This window comes from Symsagittifera roscoffensis, chromosome 7 (genome assembly GCF_963678635.1).
Source record: "Symsagittifera roscoffensis chromosome 7, txSymRosc1.1, whole genome shotgun sequence".
Classification (NCBI taxonomy): Eukaryota; Metazoa; Xenacoelomorpha; order Acoela; family Convolutidae; genus Symsagittifera; species Symsagittifera roscoffensis.
This window is the reverse complement of record NC_087068.1, coordinates 42,724,632-42,739,009: the sequence shown is the minus strand read 5'-3', so window position 1 is coordinate 42,739,009 and position 14,378 is coordinate 42,724,632. Positions and strand designations below refer to the sequence as shown.

The 14,378-nt window shown below is 36.3% G+C and overlaps 2 protein-coding genes across 2 annotated transcripts; both read left to right on the top strand.

Moving 5' to 3' along the window:
* Positions 1–834: 834 nt before the first annotated feature.
* LOC134851212 (DDB1- and CUL4-associated factor 13-like) lies at positions 835–2,973 on the top strand. The gene is made up of 3 exons (XM_063867196.1): positions 835–1,168; positions 1,548–1,775; positions 2,059–2,973. The coding sequence occupies exons 1-3, from the start codon at positions 851–853 to the stop codon at positions 2,899–2,901; spliced, it is 1,389 nt and encodes a 462-aa protein (XP_063723266.1). The 5' UTR covers positions 835–850; the 3' UTR covers positions 2,902–2,973.
* A 4,078-nt stretch (positions 2,974–7,051) lies between these two features.
* On the top strand, positions 7,052–8,476 carry LOC134851605 (uncharacterized). Its single transcript, XM_063867753.1, has 2 exons — positions 7,052–7,187; positions 7,467–8,476. Exons 1-2 carry the CDS (start codon positions 7,063–7,065, stop codon positions 8,122–8,124), a joined length of 783 nt encoding a protein of 260 aa, XP_063723823.1. The 5' UTR covers positions 7,052–7,062; the 3' UTR covers positions 8,125–8,476.
* The last annotated feature ends 5,902 nt before the right edge of the window (positions 8,477–14,378 follow it).

Sequence of the window (14,378 nt, the reverse complement as noted above, 5' to 3'; positions counted from 1 at the left end):
AAATGAAAGAATTGATCCAGAAACTACAAAAGAATCAAAATGCGTCAGATTTGTGTTTCAGGCAAATCGGCAGAACTTACCGACTATTCTGCTGCATGAACTTCATTGGCTTCCAGTTTGTCAGCGTATTAAATTCAAGTCTCTGGTTCTTCTCCTCAAAATATTTTGTAATGTTAAAATGTCAGTGTTTCGAATTTCTGTATAATTTCTGAAGTGAATAAAAACTTTCTGCATGGATTTCATGAAAGTCTTAATCACCATATATCAGAAGTGTTACAAAACGGTCTACTATGTCCATGACTTAGATTTTGATCAAGAATACTTGTCAGCATTTTTCTCAGATGGCTTATAATGAAAGAATGAAAGTAAAGATCAAGCTTCGCGATTTTGGGGAGAGGGGTTGTCTTTAAAGATATAGACTTATGTACTTCACTAAGTTCTCTACTTAAGTTCTTTTTATAGCCTACCAAAATGTGCCGTTGGCACAATCTTTATTTTTTTGAAATGAAAGTGCGCGCCTCAGATTTCTAAAAGTGCGCAATAAGTGCATTGATTTTCAACGCAGGTTTTCAAGCAATGGGCTGTGGCTCAAAGTATTTCGGACAGATTTTTTATCTTAGGAAATTTTGCCACTCGTAAAAATCATATTCATTGCATGGATAGTTAATTACACTTTAGGTAAGCAAGCATTATCAAATTGAAATGAAGATTTGGTTTTCATGAAAAAAACTAATTTGACAAAATTGTTTGAGATATTTGTTAGCTTGATTTCTAATAATTACTTGAATATCTCATGAAAATCTTTTATAACATCCGAGTTTTATTCAGAAGTAGTCTTTCAGAGATCAAAATGAAGATTAAAATGATATCTCGGAACCCCGACGACTACATGCGGGAAACAAAGTTCGACGTTCACAAAATTCCCCGCAACTACAACCCGTCGGAACATCCGTTTCAAACCGAGAGAGAATACATTCGTGCTCTGAACGCGACAAAACTGGATCGGATTTTTGCGAAGCCATTTATAACTAACTTGTCGGGTCACTGTGATGGGGTGTACAGAATGTGCAAACATCCCTCGTCCTTGACAACAATCATTTCAGGGTCAGGGGACGGAGAGATCATTTTCTGGAATCTGGCAACTAGGCAGAAATTAAGGATGATACAGGTACGTGTATCCGGTGAACAGGTCAACAAGAAGTGGGCAACAAATCTATTGCTACTATTGGATCTAGTGACGTGAACACATTGGTGCTGATAACTAGTGGCTGCTTTGGCCTCACAGAAAGAAAAAACATGCTAAAGAACACCTTCCTGAAACTTATACACCATCCTAGACAGAAAACATTTCGGTACCCACCCGTGTATTCTTGATATTGCTTGCAATCCCAAAAAAAATTGCTCACAAATGAAAAAAAAAATCGTTTCCTTTTCTTATAAGAAAGCAAAATATGTGGAAACGAAATAATGATTCTTAAAAAGCGGCGAAAGTAAAAACCGTTTTTAAAAATTGATGTCAATACTCTGGTGATGATTGCTTAATTCAGGCGCACAATGGGATGGTGAATGGGATGAGTTGTTCTCTGAATGGACAGATAGTGACCACAGCAGGAGCTGACGGCACTTTGAAACACTGGAAACTGTACAATGCAGACATGGACTGTAGTGGCAAGACCCCCAATGAGGTGAACCTACGGGCGGACGAAGGGGAACAGCCACTGTTCATGGCCACCACCAAGATGCCAATCACGTCTGTCCATCATCAGCAGACTAAGGCGAGTGTTGAAGCTGTAATATTCTCCGAATGTTCCGATGATGAATGAATGTCTGTTTTTTTTTACCAGCTAAACTTTTCTTCCCTCGACATTTCCTCCAATTTGAAATTAATTTAAATTCGAAGTAATAATCTGCTGTAACGGCAGAATGATGGTTAATGTGATACTGGGAGTCTGAACGATTTATAAACGGACCGGTTCGTAACATCGTCTTTTCTAGGACCTGTTTAAAATGATAAAAAATGCAATTAAATTGTGAAATACTTGAAGTGTTTTGCGATAGGTCAACGCGGGCTACTTCGCAGCAGCATCTGGACACTTAGTCGAGATCTGGGATGTCAACAGGGCCCAGCCGATGAACACGTTTAAGTGGGAAGTCTCACAGCAGCATCATGTCAAGTTCAACAGCACAGAAACGAACCTGCTCGCATCTCTAGATTGGGACCATAATATTTTACTCTATGATATCAGAAAGAATCATCCGATTAAGAAGATGAAGATGAGGATGAGTTGCAATTCACTCTCCTGGAATCCAATGGAAGCGTACATTTTCACGGTCGCAAACGAAGACTACAATCTTTATACGTTTGATCTCAGAAAAATGGACAGTGCTCTTTTTGTACACAGAGATCATGTTTTAGCAGTCATGGATGTTGATTATAGTCCTACTGGACAAGAATTTGTATCTGCTGGCTTCGACAAAATCATCAGAATTTATGATAAAGAAAAAAGTTCAAGTAGAGAAGTTTATCATACACGTAGAATGCAAAGGTTACATTGTGTGCAATGGTCTTTAGATGACAGATACATAATATCAGGATCAGATGAAATGAATTTGAGATTGTGGAAAGCCAGAGCTTCAGAAAGGCTCGCAATATTACGTCACAAACAGAGGAGCAGCACCGAGTATCAAGAGAAGTTACGTCAGAAGTTTCAACATCACCCGCAGATTAGAAGAATCTCGAGGCACAGACACGTTCCGAAGTATGTAAAGTTCCACGCGAATCAGTTCAGAATGATCAATGCTTCTCATAAGAAGAAAGAAGAAAACAGAATGCTTCATTCTGCACCTGGCACCGTTGAGAGAACTTCAATGAAGAAGAAAAATATTTTGGAGGAGAGCTAAACTATTCAACTTCATTAGTTGTCTTAGGTCCTGATTTGCATTGTATATTGAATTTGATTCTTGTTTGAACCAGTTTTCATCATCTTTGTTATGATTTTTTTTATAAAATTTTATGAGAAGCGAAGCAAGTAAAATCGAATTTTTTTTTATTATTCAGTACGAAACTTCGTCGCACATGAAAGATAATTAGTCGAAAGCGTTTATTTGTTAGCAAACCCGTTTAACCAGGTTCGCTATTTTGATACTTTCATGAAATTTTCATAGCGGAAAACCCTACAGCATAGCCATTTGATTGATGTTATTTGCTTACACGAAGCGCAGCGTAGTGTGATAATGCGATGCAGATTTTTTCCAACCTAAGTCGCAAATATAAAAGCTATATTTGGTGGCAATATTGAATCAGGAGGTTGCATTGGCACTATTATACCATGTTGTGTGCGTTAGTATTTGATTCATAATGAGTTACCACATTTGATACTTTTTAAATTCATCCATTGAAGCGAAAAAAAAAGCTTTTTGTTTCATACAATAGTCCAATAATAACAAATCCGTTTCAAAAATTTTCTAACTTAGTCTACTTCGCAGTTTTTTTTGAAAATCATAATTTATACAAATTTGTCTTTCTCTTTCTAATTTGTTGCCCGCAGAGTTAATTTGGTTGCTTTTAGTTTATTACATTCCAAATTATTACCTGTGAAATTTGTGTTTTTGTGCATTTTAAAGTTACCGAATCATTTGCCGCTTTCTCGCTTGTTTGTGGAGCTGCAGCTTCGCCTCTGTGTTAATCGAATTATTCTGAAGTAGTTTTAAACATACTGCGGAAAGTAGCTTTGCGGACAATAATACCTCTTCGAATTAGTACGGTTTTTACCATCTTATCAAATCAAGGATACAACTGAACTTAAAACTTGTTTATCCTTGGTTTTTAGTAAAATGAGAAACTTCTGGACCTTTTACTTTATCAGCTGTTCCCAGAGTACCAGCATTTTAATCCCAACTGGCTTGCAGTTTTATCTGACCTAAATAGCGACGTTTATGTGACGCATTCTGAGCATTCTGGACGCGACCCTTTTGGGCTTAAAACAGCCAGAATAACAATAACTAGGTTTTTCTGTGTAGCAAAATCAATCAAATCATACTGTTTATCTGCCTTTATGGTTTTTGGAAGAAAGACCGTGAATTTTCCGTGACTTTTGAGAATATTGAAATACTATGATTTTCTTAGTGTTCTTGTTTTTCTAATTGCTTGGTTTTGCTTTTTCAGAGTCAGTTCGAAATTGGTATCAGTTTTAACTCTATTAAATTCTGAATTATGAGTTTCTGATTTCACTAATTTTGCCAAGTGTCTCGATTGATGCTTTGTTTTGTCGACCCTGTTGCATTATGTGCATAAGTTTTTACAAGTAAGTGACATTCTGACCGATTAGGATTTTTGCTTTAATTTGCCCTTTTTTCTTTAACCTTTTAAACAAGCAAATGTTTTTATTGAATTATGAGTTCGTTCTTTTCTATTTAAGTCGCTCATTTTTGTAGTGTCATGGAAACAAGAATACGGTCATGAATTTTTAGTATTTCAATTTCCTCAAAATTACAGAAACTTGACGGTCTTTCCCTGAAAAACTAGTGTGCAGATTAAAAAGAAATAATTCAATTGATTTTGCTACATAGAAAAGCCTAGTTGTTGTTTTTATTCTGGTTGTTCTTAGCCCAAAGATGTCGCGTCCAGCATGCTCAAACTTAGTCACAGAAACGTCGCAGTTTTGGTCAGATGAAACTATTAGCCTGTTGGGATCAAACGTCCCTGGATTATAAAAAAATGGGGTATTACTGGATCTTCCCATGGCCAAAAAGTTGAAAGATCCATTAATACTCCAATTTTTTTTATCTATGGATAAAAAAGTGTTAAGTTCAGTTGTAGTCTTGGTTTTGTAAGGTGAAAGATCTAGAAGGCATAGTTGTTAAATTTCGAAGAGGTATAGTTGTCCACAAAGCGAGTTTCCGCAGTAACTTGAAAACTACTTCAGAATAATGCAATTTACACAGGCAAGAAAGATTTAAAAAATTTGAGAGCTTTAAAATGTACAAAAACACAAAATTTGCAGGTAATAACTCGAAATGTAATAAACTAATATAAACTAAACTAATACACTTAATAAATTACAATCGATGCTGATATTTTTAATGCAGACTATCCTAACCAATTTCGGACGAATTAAACCAAATTCCACACTTTAAACGCGGTTTTTTTTTTCAAATTGGATTGAGTCAAGGGAAAAGTTTGGCATCATAAATTTAGATAAAAATTATCAAAAGCAAGTTTGGGGCAAGTTTTCTCTGGAAGTTCGGGCCCAAAATCAATAATTGAATATAATTACACTTGCGAGTAAACAAGTCGTAAACAACTTTTCTTGCACATTTTTCAGAAAATGTGGAGTTTATGTTTTAGTGAACCCCGAGACTGCTTCCCTTTTCGCCTAGAGGTAACGCGGTTGCTTTTTCCCTATAAGGTCTGGTTTTTAGAGTCCACTTAATTGCTATATCAGCAGTTTTCATCGTAGATGCGAGTATTTTTGATTTCAGATTTATTCTTGTAATTCTTAAAATTAAAGGCCCTGACGTTATGTTTTTCTTGATTTTCCTTTTCGTTTTTTTCCTCGCTAGAACACTTTGTTCGGACTAAATGGGGTTGTTTCTCGTGAGGAGCAAAAATTGAGTGATTGTGTTTGAGAAATAAAAGTAGTTTGTGTTGCAAGATTTCAAAGTTTTAAAATTTATCTGTTAGAAAATTTTAATGACAACAATTTCTGATGGCATTTTTTGTTTTCGTCTCAATGGTCGTCACATTTTTCCCCACATTTTTTATTTTTCGATTGTATTTTGATTTAATTACTTTTTGCTAGCTTGCAATGCTGCGCTTGCGTTGTATCGCAAGTGATGACAGGCTCCGAATCGCCTCTGTGCTTAATAATAAATTTTCGTACGGTACCCAAAAGTTTAATAGTTTTTTTTGCTATTTTAGCGTAATTGTTGATTGACTAGCAGCTAAACTGATCCATAATAAATCGCATCCTACTAATTATGGCAGAATTCAAAGCAATTCTGTTTGATCAGTTTTTGTTCACTGTCAGCTAAATTTGAGAAGGCCTAGGAAATTAGACGAAAAACAAATTCGACGTGACCAAGAACACTGATTTTAGACGTCGATGCATCGACTACAAATATGGAAAATTAGACGTAATTATATTTTTAACGTGCGTGGAATTTGTTTAATGAATACAATTATCTTTCGCTGACTACCATGTACTTTCGTTGGAGCTTTCTTAAAAGCGAATCATTTTTTCACATTTCACAATTGTATAATTTATGCTTTTCAAAAACGTATCATAATCTGCGGATTAGCGTTTTATAAATCATTTATGATAAGTATTTTGATAAGCAAAGGGATTATATGCTCTTTTTGTAATTTTGAACATTTGTTTCAAGCAATAAGTATTGTTAGCCTTTTGCTTTTTGTCCAAAGTGCTAGTTTTGCAAAAAACAATTTAACGTTTAAATTCCATTTTATTGGAGTCGTCTAATTTGCTAGCCTTCATTTGCTGTTTTATTTGAAGAAACAATTGTTTCGTTTGTATCAGATGACAAGCTGGGCACTTGAAAGTTTCGAGGTATTTCTTCTGATGTTTTTATACCGCTATTGTCTGAAAGAATATGTCTTTCGTCTCAGCTTTGAATTTTTCCGACATATTTGAACTTAATTTAAGGCAGGGGCGTATCTAGGATTTTCTCTTCTCGAGGGGGGATTTTCAAAAAATTCTCAAAAATGTTGACCTTTTTTTAGGTCGACCAAATTGATTTTCCGAGCTCTCTAAAATCACTCAAAAGACCATGGTTCGGCCAAATTTGTTGCGCCGCAGGCAAAATTTTAAAAAACAGGCTTAAAAGGCCTAGTTGACTTTTTTTGGACAGTTTCAACCAAAAAATACCATACTAAATTCGCTCCCCCTCAAAAATAGTATATATTAGCGCCTTTAGAGGGTCAGCAAGCCAAAAATGGAGAGCTTAAAATAATATCAAAGCCACTGTTTCAAAATGGTACCAAAGGTACTAAATCCGCTACTGTTTAAAGTTATCAACTAAATCTTTCAGTGTTGTTTTTGTATAATGTCTGCAGTTGACTCAAACGTCGCCAAAGTCTATGGACCAGGAGAGCGGATCGTCATCGTCGGCAGAAAACTCCTCTTCCTCTTCATCGCCAAGCACTGGGCAATCAAGATTGGAAACATCTGGTAAACTTTTCTATTTTTCTAATTCAAAATTTTTCTGATAGTTTTCTCTTAGAACTTTCTCTAGGGCAGAGGGAACTTGAAATACAAGTGCGAATAATTTGTCAACCTTTTTTTATGTCCACCAAGTTTCATAAAGAAATAATTTGTCCTAAAAATTTTGTGTAATCGACGAACTTTTGAAAATAAAGGAATGGATGTAATGAAATTGTACCACCGCGCCAGAAGTCGAATTCCTGATGATATGCGCCCCTGGTCTCCAAACTCTGGTGCTCTTTATAGGTATGAAATCAAAGGAGCGTCTCTGAGTGATGCTCATTGCAAGAATGAAATCATCAGGAGCCGCGGAGACCTTGCAAAGAGCGGAGCAGGAGTCTACGGTGGCTCAATTGCCGGATACTCTGTCAAAACAGATGCAGAAATTGATTCGTGGATCTCAAATTGGCTACTAGAGAACAACAATTACGATATGTTGAGCGACAACTGTCAGAAATTTGTGTTTGATCTTTTAGTTTGGTGCACTGATGACAAGTACGTAATGCCCTACAGGCTAGATGCGGGAGAAATTGAGCATTCAAATAGCTTGTGGGAGTATTTCACAGTCACCGATGGCTTGAGTAGCATTCGAAACTATTGTGCGTATAAATTCAGGTACTCTTTTGGGCCTCTGTCTATACACAGCAAAGTCCTAGAATTCCAATCGCAGATTGTTTCTCGCGAGCGCTGCTTCGGGTGGTTCAAGGACATAACAATCATAGAAAACGAAGTGTCACTCGGAAACGCAGTGGGAGCGAGGGTGGGTTTGAATTTCGACACTGGCATTGGTGTGAGGTTTGGTAACGCGGAGCTACACTGTCTAGGATTGGGGGGTAAAATAGGCACTGACGGTATTCAAGTGGACACGCCTGTAGCAAGTGTGAATGCCTGCAATATCCTCTAGTTGAAGACAAAAAGCATATTTGGAAGATGAAGATGACCTTAATTAAGAGTTTCTAGATGATTTCCCTTTACAATGAACGCTTTGTTTTGTTCCTTGTGATTTAGTTCTTTCTAAAAGCTAATGTTTTTTGTTGTTGTGACGCTTCAGCTGTGAGGCATTTTTTAAATTTCTCTATTTCTCTTTTTGTTAACTTTCCCTTACACTTTGCAAATATCATTCATAGGTGCTTTAAAACCTATACTGGTGCTGTAAAAGTGATTCCTATTTCAATTACCGTTTTAATAACTTAGCAGTTTTTAAGGTAATCATGTTGTTAATCTTTTTAATTGTTGTAGTTTTACTACCCCATTTTTAATTCGATAGTCCATCTTTTTTTTTTTTACAGTTGAGACGGGTTTGCTGTTTTCTACTGAGATATCTACAGGTTCAAGCAAGCACATTTTGCCTTTGTCTTTGAAATTGCAGATCCAAGTACAGTATATTGCGTGCATGCGTCTGAAGGTGCCAGCTTTGGTTGATTTAGTTTTCAAAACTTGCAAGTTGTTTTCAATTAGTATGGGCGCCATGTTAAACAACCCCCCACACGTGACTTCAAAGTTTTGACGTTGAAAGTTGCGAAAGAAAAAGTTTCCTAGCCGCGATTCGAACCGCCGATAAAAGAATGAAGGCAATGATCTCCATTCTCGATATGATATAATTGAACAACAGTAACTGAACCCGTTAAATTAAACAAGACAGCTGAAGTTTATGCTTGTTGAACTGCTCCTAAAATAGGATCAGCACATTGTAAAAGGAAACTGGGTATAAAATGGTCGAAACCCGTAACTGGTCATTTTAAAATCATTTAAACCTAAAAAAATTAAAACTTTTTGAGCTACCTGATCAATAATCTTTTTTTTGTAACTTTGAAAAGCAACAAGGAATTGAATCTAGGAATTGAACGTGTTGAGTCATATGAACTTTTTACCTTTTTTCTCATTAGCCATAAAACAAGATCGTTTGGCTTGCTACTTTCAATCAAAGGCTAATTGATTTTTCAAGATGACAGTCAGTGCTGTTTTGTTACTCTTTTTGAAGGTCAATCATCTTAAGGCTTTTCTTGGCTTCACGACAAAGCTCTTGTATCTCAGCGACTCTGGTATCCTTGTAATTCATTAGGGAACCAAACCTTTCCAGAAATAGAATTTTAGAACTCTGATAGTAGTTCAGATAGCTCATTGATGGTACGAAAAATTGCAGAAGTTCTTCCTTGAGGACTACTTCTACCTGCTACTGAAAACATTTAACCTATTAAAGGTCAAAACATGCAGAAATGTCATCACATGGTCGAGACTAGCTGCCTGGTTTAACACTCATGTTGCTAGGCTTTTGAAAGCTAAATCAACTTCTATCTTGATCTTCGGTTTTTTTCGTTTTTGACTTTAATCTAATTTACTTGCTTGCTCTTTGAAAGCGGTTTTTAGAATCCCGTACCTTTCGGTGCCGTGTTTGGATTTTGGTGTGGTATTCCTTCTATGCCATTTAGAAAAAGAATTGCCGGTTGCTGTGTATGTAGCAGAGAATGTTCCGATCAGGTTCTCAAAAGTTTATCTTTTCGGTGAAAATTAGGTCAAATTAGCGTGGCGGGGAGAACGTTAAGAAGATAGAAAACATAAATAACGGCTCTAAATGAATACTGTTTTCTTTTCGCAAAGAATTATGAAACCAAGTAATACAAAAGCAACCTCACTTCAAGATATTGTTCCTAATTTTTTGAAGTTTTTTGACACATTTTTATAAAATGGTGTTCCTACTTGTATTCTTTTGGTTGTATATAAAAAACATATAAAACAGCAAAAAAGGCAGAGAATGTAAATTGCTTAGAAATTAATTTCATTATTGATAAAAAAGAGTTATGCAATAAGTCAATTGAAAAATCAGAAGGAAATATCTATCATGAAGCAGTCGTAATCTGTGTAGTAAAGCGAAAATCAGTAAATAAAAGTTGTGTCACTTCGAATAAAGCAGTAATCTATACAGTTCCCTAATCTATGAGTTGGTTGTGAATTCGGCAGCTTGTAACTGCTATTTTTCAGCTCTTCGATAAAATGAAGAAACCTACTGCTGGTTTTAGGCATGCTGAAGTCTCCGACTACAACATGTGGCTGGAATCTTTGTAAGTGGGAAATATTTATTATTTTAAACCGATAGGACTTTGTAGCAAATGTACCCAATTGTCAGATAATATCATGGGATTTCAAGATGACTTGAATACCCGGCTGGACTTGAAACAGCCTGGATTTAAATTTATTTTTATCACATGCAGTTAAAATTTGAAATTTCAGGTGGATAGCTGATTCATTGGCTGAGGATTAATGCGTGTTCTTGTAGGGCTATGATGTCACTTGAAGTCAATCTAGAATCGAACGAAATAGCTGTTAATGATGAAAAAGCACCTCTGATTTTGAAGGATGTAATTCGAAAGATTGAGTCTTCTGGTCTTTTGAGTTTAAAAGAAATATCTTGGATTTCAGGTTGAAGTCTGGAACAGTTATGTAGCTCTTTTACAATTTGTGATTCAGCGCGCAAATGCTTGGGATTAAAATTTAATAGTTGCAAACCTTCAAACGAAGTGACGCAATTGAGAGCAACGTATGCTTGACCATATTTGAGTGATTTGTTGGAGCTTGTGCAGAAATCAATAACGAATGAATTATTGGTAAGACTTTTGAATACTGACAGCCCAAGAAAGCATAAGAAGCAGTTGATTTATCTCATAAGGTGCATTTTGTTGAAAACTGTTTGATACTGTGGACATTGGTACACATCCTTTTCGTTTCGAAAAAGTGTCACTGGTTTTTGCCACAAAGTTATTACCGATTGTTTTGTCATCAAACTCAACATTTACATGTTTGATATCAGAGTTTTGATGGAGTTCAATCTTTCAAACTGTTCCAAGACAATCATTTGCTGAACCGTCTGAAACATCAACGTTTCTATTGAACATTACACGAGCTCCCACTTTGAGAATGAAATATTTCTTTAGAAAATCGAAAATATACATTTTTTAGACTTTACTCCGATTTTTACAGTCGTTGCCGCCTTGTTTGTTAGGCGAGGTGTTTTAAGCATGGTGTGCTTTTGTATGCCCCACTTTGAAGTAGAGAGATCATGTACTGGTTATATTTATCTGCATAAACAACATACGCGACTGAGAGCAACATACGCTTGACCATACGTTTTTATTGAACATTTTATTGAACATTACACGAGCTCCCACTTTGAGAATGAAATGATTCTTTAGAAAATCGGAAATATTTTTTAAAGATTTTACTCCAATTTTCAGAGATGTTGACGCGTTGTTTGTTAACTTCAAGCGAGGTGTGCTTTTGTATGCGAAACTTTGAAGTCGAGAGAGCATGTACTGGTTATATTTGTCTGCATAAACATGTTCAGTGAAAAGATGAAGCGAATTTCTAGGACATCTAGGATCATCTCTTTTGAGTTTAACTTGTGCCTGCTTCAATTTTTCAATATTTTCCGTAGTGTGGTCACGATTCTTATCCGAGGTAAAAGCTCTGCAAACCAGCTGCTGTTGTCTTGGCCCACTATCTCAGTTAGTGCAAATATATTGAATAGGCTCCACAGATAAGTAATTTGCATTTGTTCGTTTTTGGTTTTAAATAAATAGGATTCACCATAACTGGTGTCAGTTGATACAGGTCCCCACCTTAAATAATAGAGCAATTTCCAAATAATGGGCTTCCGTGGCGGTGATAATTATACCCTTTTATTTCGCATCCTTTGATGTAAATCAACTAGTCTTCCTGGCGACAACGTGCTTACTTTATCGACAATGATAGTAACAACTTCAGATCATTTCTTTCTCAACTATGCTGGTTTGTTTAGGTAAGAGGTTTCGAGGCATTGAAACAGCTGAATCAATAAATAATCCAGAAGTGTTTCTGGCTGCAATTCCGGTGAGTGCAGCTAATGCTACACGTGGTTTTAAAAATCATCTCCTGCCTTGTTCTTGATTGTTTGAGTGGCACGGGTGATAGTTTTGATCAGCTGAGATTTACCAACACCCGCTCACCATCTAAAAACAACAACGGAACGGTTTCTGATAATCCTTGCCCGCTTGAACTAAAAAATTCAAATAGAAATTGAAAAAATTGTTGTTTGAAGTTTAGATATTGAAAAATTTGGCAGAAGAAAGGTCATTTTGTTTAATTCTCTTCTTGGCGGTAGATCGTCTCAGGAAAACCATGATTTTATTCATTAAATACATTTACCAAACCAAAATCTTCTACCACGTTTTCTTCTTCAGACTAATTCGGCTCCCATGTGATATCGGGTAGGTCGTCTAATGAATGCTGATATTCATCTAATGCTTTGGCGACACTTTCAGCAGCTTTTTCGAAAATTAATCGTTTTTTTTCCACAATACATGAAATATCTGCCGAAAAGCTTTGAAGTGTAGGAATCCTCAGCTGCAAGTAGTTCATTTCCGCTTTGTCGTGTTAAATATAAAAAAAGCAGTGACTGGTAAATTTTTTCTGTGTGTGAACTATCTCGCCTTGGGAACCTGATTTCGGAGAAGCACGCCGTAAAATAAAGTTTGCATTACGAATCTTAGTTGTAAATCGCTTTGGCATTTTATGATTGCTCCCTTCAGAGTCGTCTTCAATGTTTTGGAGTTGATGATCGCATTCAAAAGAGTCAGATGCTGATGCATCATAATAAGCTGATTAGTTTCCTTTGCTGTGAAGTTTTCTCTTTAAAAATTCTTGTGCAGAAACTTCCCTGGCAGTTAGAATTGCATTGCCTACTTTTTGCATCGATGAGGTAAAGTTGGCATCGAGATAATCTTGTTGTTTTGGAACTTAACTCAAAGCCTTTCAAAGTGCAGTTTCACCTTGCGAAAAATACTTTACCAAGTACTTTCTACAGAAATAAGCATCCTTGACCGGCGTTATATCAATGTTAGCTCTGAAGCACCTGTGCAGAAGAGGGTTGTAGTTTTAAATATATATTTTGTTCATGTTTCGTTTGAAATGATTTTTTATGGCAGAGTCTTCTCATAATCCAAGCATATGATGGTATTCCGTTGATGAAACTTTAGCCTGATTGAGGACACTCTCAAGAGTAAACTCGTTGAGGTTAAGCTGATCAGTTTGTTCCAATGTCAACTTAACTGTTTTCAAAATTTTTGAACGTTTTTGCAAACTTCTTCTTTTTCCATTTTCATCCATGGCAGGGTTCAATAGTGATGACAAAATGTTGCGGTCGGCCGGAAGTTGGGGGAAACCAAATTTGCAATGAATTGCTCCGGATGATTTGGTGCAGGTATGTGAATGGCGATGAGTTTGATATATAACAACTAAAGCAGCTAGTTTTTCATCGTCTTGCGGAATGGTTACTTTTGCAATTTCGTCATACAGAGACAGAGGAGATTGTTTTAGTTGTCGAATTAGGGAAATTGTCCATAACATCATATGAGCATGCGGAGATGACTCTAAGTTGAATTTATTTTGACGGCATAATTTAGTATTGGCGATCCAAGCGGATGAAGCTTCGACTTGAGAGCATGTTTTAGATGCGATTCAAGGCGATGCTGAAAGTGACGTGCTACTAATGAAGGGTTACGGTTTAGTAGTTCACATTTGTCAATATAACTTAGATCGGAATACTCATCAGGGAGATTATCATATACTCGGGATAGAACTGAAAACAAATCAGGCCATTCAGTAACAGTGTGCCAGAAATCAGGCGCCCCTAGCTGTCTAACCATTGATAAAAGTTCGCACATGAAAACCTTTCAACAAAAAGGAGCTCCGAGGACTTTTGACAGCATCATAAGAGTAGTCTGAAAAAATCCTCTATATCGGTGTTTCATGTTTATCTGAAGCCCTCACTTTTCCTTTGAACTTTGAAAGGCTTATCGCAATTGAAGATTGTTTTTTTGCCAGTTCACATATGTACTGCGCATAAAGCATAATCAGACTTGAACAAAATTTTCCAGATTTTTGCAATAAATTTGCGTCGAAATATGGTATTACTGTCAAGGGACGTTCACGCTGAAAAATGATACCATATGAGACAATACTTACAGTCAGTATCTCGTAGCACATTTAATGGAGTTTGTGATTCACTGGGAGTATTTTCAACCATAGGGGGATCTTGTTTTGTCTGCTCATCCTCTTGCATTCATGCCAAATTGCGGTTTTTGCAAGATAATGGGAAATTTGAGTTGAAACTGTTGTATTTGAATT

Bases quoted from the DNA above. Each gene is read 5' to 3' on its own strand.
- LOC134851212 (XM_063867196.1), top strand. From the start codon at position 851: ATGAAGATTAAAATGATATCTCGGAACCCCGACGACTACATGCGGGAA. The intron at 1,169-1,547 runs GTACGTGTATCC...TGCTTAATTCAG, and splicing joins AGAAATTAAGGATGATACAG to GCGCACAATGGGATGGTGAA. The intron at 1,776-2,058 runs GCGAGTGTTGAA...GTTTTGCGATAG, and splicing joins TCCATCATCAGCAGACTAAG to GTCAACGCGGGCTACTTCGC.
- LOC134851605 (XM_063867753.1), top strand. From the start codon at position 7,063: ATGTCTGCAGTTGACTCAAACGTCGCCAAAGTCTATGGACCAGGAGAG. The intron at 7,188-7,466 runs GTAAACTTTTCT...TGCTCTTTATAG, and splicing joins ATCAAGATTGGAAACATCTG to GTATGAAATCAAAGGAGCGT.